At 39.3% G+C, this 17,313-nt stretch overlaps 2 protein-coding genes across 2 annotated transcripts; both read right to left on the reverse strand.

Moving 5' to 3' along the window:
- Positions 1-1,349: 1,349 nt before the first annotated feature.
- Positions 1,350-5,767, reverse strand: LOC112572137 (cholesterol 7-alpha-monooxygenase-like). The gene is made up of 4 exons (XM_025251691.1): positions 5,754-5,767; positions 3,106-4,079; positions 2,239-2,417; positions 1,350-1,926 (listed from the first exon to the last, which is right to left on the reverse strand). The coding sequence occupies exons 1-4, from the start codon at positions 5,765-5,767 to the stop codon at positions 1,636-1,638; spliced, it is 1,458 nt and encodes a 485-aa protein (XP_025107476.1). The 3' UTR covers positions 1,350-1,635.
- A 5,451-nt stretch (positions 5,768-11,218) lies between these two features.
- On the reverse strand, positions 11,219-15,558 carry LOC112572564 (cholesterol 7-alpha-monooxygenase-like). The gene is made up of 4 exons (XM_025252301.1): positions 15,465-15,558; positions 14,152-15,124; positions 11,869-12,047; positions 11,219-11,542 (listed from the first exon to the last, which is right to left on the reverse strand). The coding sequence occupies exons 2-4, from the start codon at positions 14,822-14,824 to the stop codon at positions 11,252-11,254; spliced, it is 1,143 nt and encodes a 380-aa protein (XP_025108086.1). The 5' UTR covers positions 14,825-15,124; positions 15,465-15,558; the 3' UTR covers positions 11,219-11,251.
- Positions 15,559-17,313: the final 1,755 nt, after the last annotated feature.

Here is a 17,313-nt window from a genome sequence, read left to right on the forward strand (position 1 = left end):
ATGATTGATGGTTAATAAAAAGAAGAGAAAGATTTTGAAGTTGAATTTTCTGTATCAGCAGGAATTAAAACCTTTTACATACGGGCGACAGAGAAAGCCTTTAAAGGCCGGTATCAGATAAACAGAAATATGTATACAAAATGCACAACAAAATACTAATAAAGTTTATCTAGAAAGCACTAACATATAAAACTAGAGTGCTTGATTATAAATAGTCTGAACTACTGAAGCCTTTCAATTTTGACACGGTGCTGAAGATAGTAATGACTAAGAATTTGAATGTCAACCAATGATTTGGAAATAGTAATTGTTGTTCGAAATACGCAAACAAAAATTAATATAAACAGTCAGGTGCTTTCTTTCAAAGTTCTACGTTTATTTTGTATTTTTATCATCATTATTATCACTACTACTACTACTACTAATAATGAAGTCGACGTTGAATTCAGTATTTCACATATGGACATGCAGTATATATCTAGCAATAAATATGTTTTATATATGTTATATATGTATGTAAACATAATAACAGCTATATATACACACACAGTGTAGGGCCATTAAGCCAGGTGATTGGGGTCCAGGATGCTTCACCGCGGATAAGGTTATCCTCGGCTTACTGAATTTTAGAAAATGAATAAATTACAATAAATAATGAAAAAGTACATGGTTTTATCACATAACTTTGTAGCATAGTAAGGTGTGAATCGGTTATGATGGCGGCCTCCATAACGATGACACACAATGTGGATAAAACAGATTAATATTTGAATTTCATGGTAAGTTATTTTACTGTTTGTTGATAAATAAAGACTGATGTTTTATAAATGCTTCTCTGAAGTTATAAGTCAGCATTTAAATATTTAATCGGCGATAGTAACTAGCATGTTAATCACGGACATTGGAAATGTCAAAGTGACAACTGTCAACACCTGTCTCGAGTGTTGGAGAGGCCATGTCGAGGTCGGTACCATCTAAAGTGTTAAAAACTTGGAATCCAAGCATTTTTCGGGTCTTAATCGGATCAGTGGACCGTGGCTCAATGACCCTACACTGTATATGCACACTTAAAGACATTTCAATAAAGCTATATGAACTTTTTGTAATTCGTAAAGTGCTTACTATAATAATAATAACAAAGGACACCATAAATGATTGCTCATACAGAACTGAAAGTTAGTAAAAAGAGGAAAACGATTAACCAGGTAAAAAATTTTTTAACTGTCGGCTGCACTGACTTCGAAGCACAAAAACTGCAGGAAGTGCCTGCAAAACTAGTGGGGTAGTAGGGGCCCACTACAGGCTGGGTGTATTCTTTCTGTCTAACACCATCCTGTCTTTATGACCGACTTGAAATGTTGAAATATACCTTTGCTTTTCAGCAAACGCTACCTCTGTATTGACTAAATGTCAGATCTCACATACTGAAAAAATAAAGACAAAAAGAGCTCATCCCTCTCATGAATCAAAATATTAATCTACTACTGAGATGAAAGAGTAAGAAACGGAAAAAAAGTTAAAACCGCAAAAACACCTTGCTTCGAACTCGTAGATTCATGCACCGTAGTGAGAGGCAGCAAAGCCAGAACCCTGACGCCTTCTTTGAATGAGGTGGATGCGCTCCTGTCCACAAACTCATTCGCTGTACACTAGGACTGGAGCGCCCTCTTTTGGTCGGAAGTCAACCTGCACGTCGTTGACTGGTGGCAGGATCTCGACGCCGTAGCTCTCCGTATTAGGCTCCGTCTTCTGACCCTCGGGGAGGTGGAGCGAGAAGGAGTTGATGAGGCTGACCACGAACCACTTCACCTGCATGAGGGCGAAACGCTGGCCTACACAGGCTGAGCCAAAGGACAAGATAAGTTTCTTCACCTCCTTGCCGTACTTGTAGAAAGTTGTGTTGACAAAACGTTTGTGCTTGAAAACCTGCGCAACCAAGGAGATAAAAGATATTAATGTTTAACCTGAAAGAAATAAATACTGTAATGGCAGAGAACATAATTTAAAGGCTCGACATTTTAACTTCGACATTTGACTACACTGAGATTTTAAAATGATTAATATCAATATTGTGAATGGTAAGATTAGTTATCTTAACCATTATGTATTTTTTAATTTTTTTTTTTGAGTGACTAATCCATTATGACAAGATGAGCTTGTCGTTAGTATCTCATTAAGTTTCTACTTCATCTTTGTAGGGAATGGCGATGTGAACATCATAGAGATACATGTACACACCTCTGGATCTTGGAAGATTTCAGGGTCCATGTGAACTGCTGCTGCACTTATGGCTACACGGTCCCCCTTGCGCACTGTGTACTTGTGTCCGCTGGGCATCTCGAACTCTGTATCTTCAGTGATGTACCGAACCACTAAGGCGGAGCTATACATCCTCAAGGTCTCCTTCAAGAAGGAATCTGCAATAATAAGTTGATTCTAGAATAAAGTGCAAGCGAATAAGTAAGATAAAAGCTCACCACAACATATAACACTCATAGTTTATATATGATAATCTCTACGGCTTTCACCGGGCACTTTTTTAGACTACAAATGAAATACAAACGCTTCATATGAAAGGAGGAAAAATTTGATGCAGTTCTAGTTGTTTTAAATGAAATTTGCCAGTCTCTTGGCATTTGAACAGTTAAGACTAATGTAGACCTTTTATTTCACTTGTTTCCCCTGATAAAGAAGGTGTTTAGAATACACTATACTGTCTGTGAGTGCGGCGAAAATAATCACTTTTTATCAGGTCGCCAAGAGATCGACAGTGAAATGTGATAATAGTTAAGAGTATTGCCTTCTGTACCAGGATAATGATGAGACCATTTCGTAAACTTTTTGTTAGGGGCGGGGGAGGGGGTAAGGACTACCCCATGAAGGGGAGGTAGCTGACATAGTCTGACATATCTGTACACAAAATCTACTATACGCAATGTAGATCATTAATATTGATTAGGCAACATCTTACATCGGTCGATTTCGCTCGTTCATTTCCATCGCTAATGATTTGTCTTTGAATAACGAGATAAAAGTGACAAAGAAAAAAAATATATATATTTATATAAACTTGAAAAATATATATATACTTCATGGAACACTTACCAAGAAGAGGGAATTCATCGATCTCTGCCAAGGTGAAGGCCACACTTTCCTCTCCGTCTGCGCGTTTCATTTCGATGGCTTCGTGAAGCTCCCTCTCGAGGTCCTTGAGAACGCGAGGGTCCTCCGCCAGTTTGTACACGCACCAGAAGGTCACACGGAAAATATTGTAGTTGACGTGAACCAAGATGAGGTTATAAACTGCAATGTCTTGCTCACTGTGACCGTGTTGGTGAAAGTGATTGATGGAGACCTTGACTTGCTCGGACACTCCGTCACGCTGCAACATGTTGTGGGATGTCGGCTGCTGTAACAGGACCGCGAACGCCTCGGCGGCTTTGGGAAAGAGTTTCAGCGGCAAGCCAATCCACAGGTAGGTGAAGTACTTGTGAAAGATGTCAAAATTGTCGTGAAAAACCTTCGGGCAGAAGTTCTTTGTTGTATTCTCACCTGAGGGGTCCACGCTGCACCCGAACATGGTGTAGAACAAGGAGGCGAAGACGGTCCTCGACATCAGCGTGAAAAGCGTTTCTCTTCTCCAGTCGACGCTGGTGTTCCCGTCGGTGTTGATGTTGGCATTGCAGTCCGAGTTGGTCATGGCTGAGGTCTTCGTCAAATCTGTGAAGGAGTTCTGCACGTGTTTCGCAAAGTTGTCCATCGTAGTGTTCAAGTACACGCCTTTTAAGCGCTTGGCGGTTTCACTGAACAACTTGCGGCGAGATTTCACCTCAAGGCCGAAGACATTGGAAATTACTTGCTTCGTAACTAAAGAGAAATCAAAATTCTTCTCCTTAACGAACATTTCGTAGCAGTTCGGGTCCATGATGACGGTGAAGTAGTGGTAAAGAAGACGGATGGTGAAGATGTCGCCCAGCTGTTTCTGAGATGTCTGCAGGAAGCGCACAAGATGTTTTGAGAACTGTGCGCTGTTACCCCACAGAAAATGTCCGGGTACGTAGGGAGGCTCGCTTTTCCGCCTAAAGGACACAGTTTCAAGAGAAAAGAGTTACTTTGCAGAAAGCCATCTGCTACATAAGATTTCTTCTTCTTCTTCTTCTTCTTCTTCTTCTTCTTCTTCTCTTCTTCTTCTTCTTCTTCTTCTTCTTCTTCTTCTTCTTTCTTTCTTCTTTCTTCTTCTTCTTCTTCTTCTTCTTCTTCTTCTTCTTCTTCTTCTTCTTCTTCTTCTTCTTCTTCTTCTTCTTCTTCTTCTTCTTCTTCTTCTTCTTCTTCTTCTTCTCTTCTTCTTCTTCTTCTTCTTCTTCTTCTTCTTCTTCTTCTTCTTCTTCTTCTTCTTCTTCTTCTTCTTCTTCTTCTTTCTTCTTTCTTCTTTCTTCTTTCTTCTTCTTTCTTCTTCTTTCTTCTCTTCTTCTTTCTTCTTCCTTCTTCTTCTTCTTCTTCTTCTTCTTCTTCTTCTCTTCTTCTTCTTCTTCTTCTCTTCTTCTTTTCTTCTTCCTTCTTTCTTCTTCTTCTTTCTTTTCTTTCTCTCTTCTTCTTCTTGCTTTTCTTCTTCTTCTTTGTATTAAGAATATTTTTAGAATATGTTATCTTCTTTCTCATACCTTTAATTAATTAAAAAAGAATAACAAAGGTCTAGTCATAGTATAATACTAAGTATAAATCTTTTAATTTCAATATGGTCTTCTTAAGGAGAAAACATTTAGTGTGAGCAGTTATTTAGATGATCATTATGTTGGTTAGGTGGTAAAATAACTAGGTCTCTGATACAAAACAAATAGAAGCTGAAGGACAGAGTACTTTTTGGTTCATTCTTTCTTCCTCCTTACCTGACACGAAAAGTAAGTCGAAGATAGACGACAAGAAGAAGAAAACTGGCGATCAAATGGATATCCAACGGTCAACATTTCTGGTTGTGATGAGGTTTCTAGATCTGACGTTGCCAAAGAGACGAGTAGATGACACTGTCTTGCCTGTAGCCCCACACGAGAATAAACTTCACTGTGTGCGTCGGCGAATAAATAACTACACAAAGTAAGTCTGGTCAGGCGACAGAAGAACTGTGATATAGTCCGAAATCTCTACAAGGAGGAGCATTTCAAATATTCATTGATACTGTGCGCCGCGATAGGTTCGCTCCACCCTACTCGCCCCGCCCCTCTTTTCACATCTGACTAGAATAGATAATAGAGAATGAGAGATGTCACCTCACTCGAGGAGCAGATAAGTTACAACCAGAATGCATCGGAAGAGGAGAAATAATGGAAAAAAAAGAGAGGGATAAAAAAATTAAATTAAGCCTGTTTCACGAAAAAGGAAAGATAAAAAATCATTTCCTTTACTGTCCTCATAAGATGTTGAGCTTTGCAAAATAGTGTTTGATGCTTCATACGATTATATGCTATTTCCCAACTCTAGTGTGTTGGTTAGAGAGTGCAAGACAGCAATTACAAATTAAAGTAATGGTGGCGAACATGATATTTGTACTTTTCTGTGGCTCACAGTCTATGACTCAGGTTTCTACTGGTCCCTGACACGTGGTCAGGTCGACCTGCACTGAAATTTGGATGTGAAGAAAGGTCTTTACATCCTCCAGCATCTTGTCATTAACATGTCAGAGTATTTGTGCGAAACACCTGCATGGTATGTCAGCGACAAACAATATCTCTGTCAACAAGCATCCCATGACAACTTACGAGTTAATGGACATGTTGACTGGACGCTTTTCAACCTAACACTTTTTATGATAAACTTTTTAACTCACTAAAGGAACTCAATGCTGCTAGTAAAACGAATTCCATTTTCCTTGGATGAAATATAACATCAGAGATAGTGAAGTTAATTAAGTTTTATATTTGCTTATTTATTTAAATTGTAACATTCCTTAGTGCCTTGGTTAATTAATAGGAGATAATGAGCAGAGAAAATAATACTTAGTCATGAGAGGCGTGGAACGTCCGGCACACGGGTCACCTAAGGTCAACGAAATCCTGTGCTGTGGTCCTGCTTGGATCTTGAACACAATTCGGTGCAGAAAGAGTACTTTACCCAGAAAATTACCTCATGACCAAAGCACCAAGGTACTTTCCCTTTATGAAAAAAAAAAAAAAAAAATCCACAAAAATTCAGCACCTGTCGTTCGGCTTACATAAGGGAATCGACGGTTGATTTCATGATCTGCAGTAGGAGAGAGTAGAGAAACGGGTTGAATGGTGCGGGACGAGGAGTCCAGACGGCAACAAACTCGTAGCTTCATTCCCTGTAGGCCAGCAACAGGTCGTCGTCGTCGTCGTCGTCGTCATCATCATCAAACTCCACAGAAAAAGCACGAAACAGTGATTTCACAAACTCTTGTGTTGTCGAATCGACAGCCAAAAGGGTTTAATGAAATAGGTATTTCCACAAACCTTTGTTCGTGTTAAGTAGACGAAACGTGGATTGAAAAAAACAAACCCTAGTGACATGTAAACAAAAGTAACAAACTGTCACCTGCTTTTTGCACGTGTTCAAACAGCATGTGTTTTGAAGAAAGTTATGTGAAAGAAGAAATCAGAACTGCATTTTCCCTCGTTATTTTCATGTCTTAACACACACATATATATATACAAAACATTTTGTGCGGGGAGGGAGAAGGAAATAAATCTCAATATTTATGAAGTGACTTCGTCCTAAATGGCGGACAAAAAAAAGGTATTTACAACATTAGAGAATGTTCCTGTAGCCATGACACAGTCTAACACACAAACACAAACAAGTATTTCAAGCATGTGTGACGTTTCTTCATCATGTCCGCGGGTTAAAATAATGTCTTCCTCTTTCTGTTATGTTGTCATTTGATACTTTTCATTATACAGTGGTACCTCGACATACGAGTTTAATTCGTTCCGTAACCTCGCTCGTATGTCAAATTGCTCGTATCTCAAAGCAATTTTCCCCATTGAAATTCATTGAAATGCCATTAATCCGTTCCAGCTCCCAAAACACCACCTCAGTTGTTTTTGTTAAGTGTTTTTGAATAAGAAAAAGTGTATTTACAGGAAGAAACATTTATTTATGAATATCAAATACATATTCTATAAAAACATATTAAATTTTTCGTTTGTGGAAGTGTGTGGGATCTGCTTCAGCAAATCACCGTAAATCGCTCGTGCCTTCTCACACATGATGCTTTGTGTTAAGGTTCCTCCTTGAAGCTGCTTCTCTGTCACCCACACAGTCAATAGTTTCTCCATCTTTTTATGGAGAGAAGTCCGGAGCTTATAAATTATTGTAACGCCCCTAGCTGGCGTTGTACCCTTTATCAACTCCTGTTTAAGCACAGAACATATCAGTGATGTGCTATGCCCGTACATCCTCGCCAAGTCAATTACTCGCACACCTTGCTCATGTTTTTCTACGATTTCGCGCTTTAATTCAATAGACATCATCTTCTTCTTCGGACCCATGGTTACAAAAATAAATGTGACAATGTTTTGTAAATGTACAAAAAGCAAAACAACGCGAACCCAACTTATCAAAAATGCTTCAAAAACGAGGGAAACAAGCACACAACACAGACTGAGGTCTAGTCTGAGGTGGGAGAAACTGTTAGAAGCTGCACACGACCCCAACATCCGCCCCGCATGTTGGGGTCGTGTGCAGCGGTGTAGTGTGCGATTCCTCGTATCTCAAATCTTGCTCTTATCTCGAAGCAAAATATTTCTCGCTCGGCGGCTCGTATCTCAAAACACTCGTATGTCAGGGCACTCGTATGTCGAGGTACCACTGTACTACATCTTGCATTGCATTTTATATTTATAATATTCCGTCCCCCTCTCTCTCCCATCCACCGTTCCTTATAGTCATCATGTAAAGGGAATAAAACAAAACGAGCTCAGTGATAACCATTATACTGTTTTTTCTTCAATCTTGCCTTTTTATACATTTTTGTATGCATCGTAAGTGTTCGAAACATCATGTAGATAAAACTATTGAATCGCTTCTTATTTGATTTATAAGAACATGTTTGTTTTTCACTATACTTCATTTTTTTTATGTGCTGTTATCATCAGTTTCTTACGAAGCAATGGAAGCTATCTTTCAATTCATAGGAAATAAAGAATGCCCGAAATAAATCTTACTTCCAAAATCGGAGATGATTTGTTTCTCTTCGTTTTCATGTAACCCTTAATTTGAATTAAAGAGAAAAGTGATCCCTTCATAGTTTGCTCATTTTCATTTTATATTATACCGAACGATAGGGAATAAATACAAAATTAAAATAACTAATAATAATAAAATAAATAAAATAATGTGTTTACTTTATTATTTTATAGCAACATTTGCATATTTCCCTCTCTAGTTTAGTAGTTTTATTTTTCTGATTAAAGGTTTCAGTTAGGAATACTCTTTGCTTGTTTGTCTTCCATGTTTAATTGTTTTATCATCCTCATTTATAGTAGTATGTTTAACTGTGTTAGAAGTTTTACTGCCTTGTTTTACTTTATCTTACTTTACTTTATCTTACTTTATCTTGCTATATTAACAGGGTCATGTTTGTGTGTTTTGCCTCTAAATTTTACGCCCCCTATTCTCCATATTTATCTAAAAATTTGAATGTGTTGTCCTCTATTAATGCTTTATTCAGTTTCTAGGGATAATCCGATGTTAGTTGGGTTCAGTTCTCTCCTCATCTCTGTTCTTTCTCTGTATGTAGCACTTGTTTATTGGCTGGCGGCCATGACATGGTGTAACCTGAGTTGCTGTCTCCTATTCCCGTTCATTGTTCTTAGGCGCACGTGTATGTCTATTTTTATGCTTTTTTGTCGTATTCCCTATCTCAGCAAAGATAAAGTTGAAAACCTGACACGAAAATGTAATTATCACTTACAGCTTTTTCTTACATAACGTTTACCTTTTATTTCTCTCTCTTCTACTGTCTATCTATCTTTTTGTCGAAACTGTACAACTGTCAATGGTGTTCACTGTAGTCCTGAAGCGTCCGAATGCAGTTATCGTTCAGTCTTCTATGTTGTCCAGATTTCTTGTGTTATTGGAAAAATCTTTTCCACATTATCTTTTATTTCAACCCCAAACTTAGTTCTGTTATTCTCTTGTTTTCTTTGGGTTCTGTAAACAAGTCCCGTCACATCCAGAGAGAAGAGCGAATGTCCCTAGACGAGATCTGAACGTTCAGTGCAGTGGGGTCAAGCGAGTGGTTCACGAGACCTCCCCTCATTGTTTACACAGATCAATCACTGATTGGCTAGTTTATTTTGAAAAGAAAATGGCTAGAAATACTACTGCTGCTGCTTCTACTTTAATTGCTATTTTTGCGTTGGATTCGTGTTTTCTGTCTTTTGTCATCCTGAAAACAGTGTTTCACCACAGCAGCGTAGAGGAGATAATCCTAACGGTCACCAAGCATCTCTGACAACTCTTCTGTACGCGCCGACATGACACCGGGTCCGGACTGCGACTACACCACCACCACAGACACCACCACAGCAACTACCCACCTTTTGACCATTGACCCGCGCATGCGTTCCAAAACAGTCGTAGGAACAAATGCAGTCGCTTCCAGGCTGCCACAGCAATAAACTAACTAGCAGACGTCCACGAAACCACTCATAGGCGCCAGATGTTTGCAGATCTTTTAAAGGTAAAAATATTTACGTGTCTACAACATATCTCTCAGGATGAATCAAACCATCTCATGACAAAAGGCACAACCAAGAAGGAGAGCAGTAATTTTTTGTAACGTTCAAATTTTTTATTGATGTAAAAGAAGAGTGATGAAAAAGTAATAATTTTTAGTACAAAAAACTAGAAAACAATAATTGATGGTTAATAAAAAGAAGAGAATGATTTTGAAATTGAATTTTCTGTATCAGCGGGATTTAAAACGCTTTACATACGGCGAGAGAGAACGCCTTCAAAGGCCGGTATCAGATGAACACAGAAATGTGTATACAAAATACACAACAAAATACTAATAAAGTTTATCTAGAAAGAACTAACATACAAAACTAGAGTGCTTGATTATAAACAGTCTGTGCTAGCTCTGTAAGCTACTGAAACCTTTCAATTTTGACACGGTGCTGAAGATAGTAATGACTAAGAATTTGAATGTCAACCAATGATTTGGAAATAGTAATTGTTGTTTGAAATACGCAAACGAAAACTAATATAATTAAATACACGCATTGAAATAAATTTTCATCACTACAAATGACTTGTGTAACTGTAAACTAATCCTAGCCCGATTGTGTGAGGAAGGAATAAACTCCTAGTAGTGAATAAATGTCTAAGACGATAAAAGTCAAACGGTCAGGTGCTTTCTTTCAAACCTGTACGGTTTATTTTTAATTTTTTATTATTTTCATCATCATTATCAATGTTTCAGTGCAAGTTATTTTATTGTTTATTGATAAATAAAGACTGATGTTTTATAAATTTTTATTTGAAGTTATAAGCCAGCATTTAAATATTTAATCGGCGATAGTAACTAGCATGTTAATCACGGACATTGGAAATGCCAAAGTGACAACTGTCAACACCTGTCTCGAGTGTTGAAGAGGCCATGTCCAGGTCCGTACCATCCAAAGTGTGAAAAACATGGAATCCAAGCATTTTTCGGATCTTAAGCGGATCACTGGACCGTGGCTCAATGACCCTACACTGTCTATGCACATATAACGACATAATAATAAAACTATATGAACTTTTGTAATTCGTAAAATGCTTACTATAATAATAACAATGACACAATAGATGATTGCTCAAACAGAACTGAAAGTTAGTCAAAAGAGGAAAAAGATTTACGAGGTAAACAATTTGTAAACTGTCGGCTGCACTGATTTCGAAGCATAAAAACTGCAGGAAGTGTATTGTCTGCCTGACTTAAACCACCGACTTGAAATATTTAAATATTAACTAAATACTAACCCTAAACCTTACCCCGTACTTCTTGCTTTTTAGCAAACGCGGCCTGCGTATTGCCTAAATGTCAGATCTCAAAAATCCCTGTCATGAATCAAAAGGTTAATATAGTACTGAGGTAAAAAAAAGTGTTAAGAAACAGACAAAGAGAAGTTAAAACCGAAAAAAAACACCTTTCTTCGAACTCGTAGATTCATGCTCCGTAGGGACAGAGGCAGCAAAGCCTAACCCTAACCCTTCTTTGAATGAGGTGGATGCGCTCCTGTCCTCAAACTCATTCGCTGTACACTAGGACTGGAGCGCCCTCTTTTGGTCGGAAGTCAACCTGCACGTCGTTGACTGGTGGCAGGATCTCGTTGCCATACTTCTCCGTATCACGCTCCGTCTTCTGACCCTCGGGGAGCTGGAAGGAGAAGGAGTTGATGAGGTTCATCACGAACCATTTCACTTGCATGAGGGCGGAACGCTGGCCTAGACAGGCTGAGCCAAAGGACAAGATGGGCTTCTTCACCTCCTTGCCATACTTGTAGAAAGTTGTGTTGACAAAGCGTTTGTGCTTGAAAACCTGCGCAACCAAGGAGATAAAAGATATTAACGTTTAACCTGAAAGAAATAAATACTGTAATGGCAGAGAACATAATTTAGAGGCTCGACATTTAGACTTCAACGAAACTTTTGACTAAACAGAGATTTTAAAATGATTAATATTAACATTGTGAATGGTAAGATTAGTTATCTTAACTATTATGTATTTTTTAATGTTTTTTAAAGTGCCTAATCCATTATGACAAGATGAGCTTTTCGTTGCCCGTTTGTTGGTTGCTCATTAAGTTTCTACTTCATCTTTCTAGGGAATGGAGATGTGAATATCATAGAGATACATGTACTAACCTCTGGATCTTCGAAGATTTCAGGGTCCATGTGAAGGCCTGCTGCACACATGGCTACACGGTCGCCTTTGCGCACTGTGTACTTGTGTCCGGTGGGCATCTCGAACTCTGTATCTTTAGTAACCAGCCGAACCATTAAGGCGCCGCTGTACATCCTCATGGTCTCCTTCAAGAAGGAATCTGCAAAGGTGAGTTGATTCAAGAGTAGAGATCAAGCGAATAACTAAAATAAAAGCTCACCACAACAGATAAGACTCCTATCTTCTGTATGGCATCTCTATAGTTTTTATCCAGAACTTTTTTAGACTACAAATGAAATAAAAAAACTTCAAAGGGAAAGAGAAAAAATTTGATGCAGTGCTAGTTGTTTTAAATGAAGTTTGCCAGTCTCTTGGCATTTGAACAGTTAAGACTAATGTAGACCTTGTATTTCGGTTTTTTTCCTAGCAAAGAAAGTGTCTAGGATATACTAAACTGTTTGTGAATGCGGAGAATTCCATGTGATAATAGTTAAGAGTATTTTTTCTGTACCAGGATAATGATGAGACCATTTTCCGCGCACTCCTCAGACTGTTGACACTGACAGACGCATTAATTGCTGACTTTCACATCTCCCCCTTACAGCTACTTTTACTTGTCCCCTTCCAGACTAAAAATTTTTTTAAAAAAATAGCACAGGAGGTTTGTGACAATATTTATTTACTCTCCATGCCAGCCGCTTGGAAATTGTCTGCCATTGTCCCAGTTCCGAAGAAAGTTTCAGCTCGGCATCTCAATGGCTTTAGACCAGTGGCCTTAACATCGTTGGTCATGAAAGTATTTGAGACAATCATCAAGGCATTGATTCTTAAAGCCACTAACAATTGTCTTGATCCCTTTCAATATGCAATCCAGTCCAAACGAGGTATTGATGATGCTAAACTGTTCATCCTCCACTTTTTACTCAAACACCTGGAGAATCCTCAAGCCCATGCTCGACTGTTGTTTGCTGATTTCTCGTCGGGCTTCAACACTATTCAGCAACATATCCTAGCTAGAAGACTCCTAGACGAGTTTTCCCTTGACCATCAGCTTGTCATGGATCATTCACTTTTTTGTTGACAGGCAGCGACGAGGTATTGTCAATGGCACTGACTTAATCACCATGTGCACCGGCTCACCTCAGGGCTGTGTTCTGTCCCCGCTTCTGTTTATTCTGTATACCAACAGTTGTCGTAGTAGTCATGAGGATCAACATCTTGTCAAATTCTGTGATGACACTGCTTTGCTCTCTCTCCTTAGCGGGCCGGTGCACACCCACGGTGTAGCCTTGGAGGAATTCATTGTCTGGTGCGATGACAGCTTTCTAGAGCTTAATGTGAGTAGGACGAAAGAGATTGTCTTTGACTTCCGTCGGAATTCTCCACCATGTCCTGTATGTGTCATACATGACAAGGAGGTGGAAATTGTTTCTGCCTTTAAATACCTGGGCACCATCTTCGATAGGCGACTTTGCTGGGATGTCAACACTCAATCTGTCGTGAAGAAGACTCAACAACGCCTCTTCCTTCTCCGGAAGCTGAGGTCTTTCTCTGTCTCCCACCAATTTCTTCAGCTTTTCTACAGATCGCACATAGAGAGCGTACTGTCCTTCTCTTTTATTTGTTTCTATAATAGTTTATCAGTGAAGGACAAGAGCAGCCTGCATCGTGTGGTATCCACCTGCTCCAGAGTGATTGGGTCCACTCAGAGTTCTCTTCAGACTCTGTATAATCGGCGGACTCTTCTGAAGGCGGCTGCCATCCTTCGTGATGACAGGCATGCTCTGTCAACAGAACTTGTCCGGCTCCCGTCGGGCCGCCGATTTTGTGTGCCTGCATTTTGTTGTTTCAGCAGTGCGACTTTTGAATGGGGCTGTGCGAATGAAGGAGACATGAATAGTTTTGTGCATGCAATTGTGTATGAATTTTAATTTTAATCCAGCTACAACAGAATTGCCCTCAGGGACAAATGAAGTCTTATCTTATATTTAATACTTAATTGAAACAATTCCGTGGGATGTCCATTTCACAAACTAAGAAAACAGGAGAAAGTAAAGAAAAATCCACATATCTGTACACAGAATCTACTATACGCAATGTAGATCATTAATATTGATTAGGTAACATCTTACATCGGTCCTTTTCGCTCGTTTATTTCCATTGCTAATGTTTTGTCTTTGAATAACGAGATAAAAGTGACAAAAAAAAAAGGAATATATATTGATATAAACTTGAAATATATATATACTTCATGGAACACTTACCAAGAAGAGGCAATTCGTCGATCTCTGCCAAGGTGAAGGCCACACTTTCCTCGCCGTCTACGCGTTTCAATTCGATGGCTTCGTGAAGCTCCCTCTCGAGGTCCTTAACAATGCTGGGGTCCTCCACCAATTTGTACACGCACCAGAAGGTCACACGGAAAGTATTGTAGCTGACGTGGAAAACAAGAAGGTTATAAAGTGCAATATCTTGTTCGCTTTGACCGTGTTGGTGAAAGTGATTGATGGAGACCTTGACTTGCTCGGACACTCCGTTACGCTGCAACATGTTGTGGGATGTCGGCTGCTGTAACAGGACCGTCATCGCCTCGGCGGCTTTGGGAAAGAGTTTCAGCGGCAAGCCAATCCACAGGTAGGTGAAGTACTTGTTAAAGATGTCAAAATTGTCGTGAAAAACCTTCGGGCAGAAGTTCTTTGTTTTCTCCTCACCTGAGGGGTCCACGCTTCGCCCGAACAGGGTGTAGAACAAGGAGGTCAAGACGGTCTTCGACATCAGCGTGAGAAGCGTTTCTCTTCTCCAGTCGACGCTGATGTTACCGTCGGTGTTGATGTTGGCATTGCAGTCCGAGGTGGTCATGGCTGAGGTCTTCGTCAAATCTGTGAAGGAGTTCTGCACGTGTTTCGCAAAGTTCTCCATCGTAGTGCTCAAGTACATGCCTTTCAAGCGCTTTGATATTTCACTAACCAAAGTGCGGCGAGATTTCACCTCAATGGCGAAGACATTGGAAATTACTTCTTTTGTAAGTATAGAGAAATCGAAATTCTTCTCCTTAACGAAGGTTTCGTAGCAGTGTGGTCCATGATGACGGTGAAGTAGAGGTTAAGAAGACGGATGGTGAAGATGTCGCCCAGCTGTTTCTGAGATGTCTGCAGGAAGCGCACATGATCTTTTGAGAACTGTGAGCTGTTACCCCACAGAAAATGTCCGGGTACGTAGGGAGGCTCGCTTTTCCGCCTAAAAGACACAATTTCAAGAGCCTAGAATTAATCTGCAGAAAGCGTTCTTTTTTTTTTTCCTTCTGCTTTGTATTTATTATTAGAATATCTTATCGTCCTTCCCCTACCTTTAATTCATGAAAAAGAATAACAAAGATCTAGCCACAGTATTAATATAATCATTTAATATTTTCTTTTCATTCAATGTCTCTGCTTAAAAAGAAATCATTTTAGTGTGAGCAGTTATTTAGATGATCATTATGTCTGGGTTAGGTGGTAAAATAACTAGGTCTCTGATACAAAACAAATAGAAGCTGAAGGACAGGGTACTTTTTGATTCATTCTTTCTTCCTCCTTACCTGATACGAAAAGTAAGTCGAAGGTAGACGACAAGAAGAAGAAAACTGGCGATCAAGATGGATACTCCAACGGTCAACATTTCTGGTTGTGATGAGGTTTCTAGATCTGACGTTGCCAAAGAGACGAGTAGATGACACCCTGTCTTGCCTGTATCCCCACGAGAAATAAACTATTCTAATGTGTGCTTTGGCGAATAAATAACTACACAAGGTAAGTCTGGTCAGGCGACAGAAGACCTGTGCACACATTCCGAAATCTCTACAAGGAGGAGCATTTGAAATATTCATTAATGCTGAGTGACGCGATAGGTTCGCTCCACCCTACTCGCCCCGCCCCTCTTTTCACATCTGACTAGAATAGATAATAGAGAATAAAACATGTCATCTAACTCGAGGAGCAGATAAGTTTCAACCAGCATGCATTGAAAGAGAACAAAAAGAGAGAGAGAGAAAATTAAGTTAACCCTATTTCAATAAAAAGGACAGATAAAAATCATTTCCTTTACTGTCCTCATAAGATGGTGAGCTTTGCAAAATACTGTTTGATGCTTCATACGATTATTATGCTATTTCTAAGTCTAGCATGTTGATTAGAGAGTGCAAGACAGCAATTAAAAATTAAAGTTATGATGGCGAACATGATATTTGTACTTGTGTGTGGCTCACAGTCGATGACTCAGGTTTGTACTGGTCCCCGACACGTGGTCAGGTCGACCTGCACTGAATTTTGGATGTGAAGAAAGGTCTTTACATCCTCCAGCATCTTGTCATTAACATGTCAGAGTATTTGTGCGAAACACCTGCATGGTGTGTCAGTGAGAAACACCCAATATCTCTGTCAACAAGCAAGCCATGACAACTTACGAGTTAATGGACATGTTGACTGGAAGCTTTCGAACCAAACACTTTCTACGAGATAAACTTTGTAACTCACTAAAGGAACTCAATGCTGCTAATAAAACGAATTCCATTTTCCTTGGATGAAATATAACATCAGAGATAGTGAAACTAATTAAGTTTTATATTTGCTTATTTATTTAAATTGTAACATTCCTTAGTGCCTTGGTTAATTAATAGGAGATAATGAGCAGAGAAAATAATGCTTAGTCATGAGAGGCGTGGAACGTCCGGCACACGTGTCACCTAAGGTCAACGAAATCCTGTGCAGTTGTCCTGCTTGGATCTTAAACACAATTCGGTGCAGAAAGAGTACTTTACCCAGAAAATTACCTCATAACAAAAGCACCAAGGTACCAAGCACCTTTATGGGAAAAAATCCACAAAAATTCAGCACCTGTCGTTCTGCTTACATAAGGGAATCCAGAGTTGATTTCTGGCCTGTAGTAGGAGAGAGTTGAGAAACGGGTTGAATGGTGCGGGACGAGGAGTCCAGACGGCAACAAACTCGTAGCTTCATTCCCTGTAGACCAGCAACAGGTCGTCGTCGTCGTCGTCGTCGTCATCATCAAACTCCACAGAAAAAGCATGAAACAGTGATTTCACAAACTCTTGTGGTGTCGAATCGACAGCCAAAAGGGTTTAATTAAATAGGTATATCCACAAACCTTGATTCGTGTTAAATAGACGAAACGTGGATTGAAAAACAACAACAACCTAGTGACAGATGTAAACAAAAGTAACAAACTGTCACCTGCTTTTTGCACGTGTTCAAACAGCATGTGTTTTGAAGAAAGCTATGTGAAAGAATAAATAAGAACTGCATTTTCCCTCGTTATTTTCATGTCTTAACACACACACACACACTCATATATATATATACACAAAACATTTTGTGCGGGGAGGGAGAAGGGAATAAATCTCAATATTTATGAATTGACTTCGTCCTAAA

Source organism: Pomacea canaliculata, linkage group LG9 (assembly GCF_003073045.1).
Source record: "Pomacea canaliculata isolate SZHN2017 linkage group LG9, ASM307304v1, whole genome shotgun sequence".
Taxonomy (NCBI): Eukaryota; Metazoa; Mollusca; class Gastropoda; order Architaenioglossa; family Ampullariidae; genus Pomacea; species Pomacea canaliculata.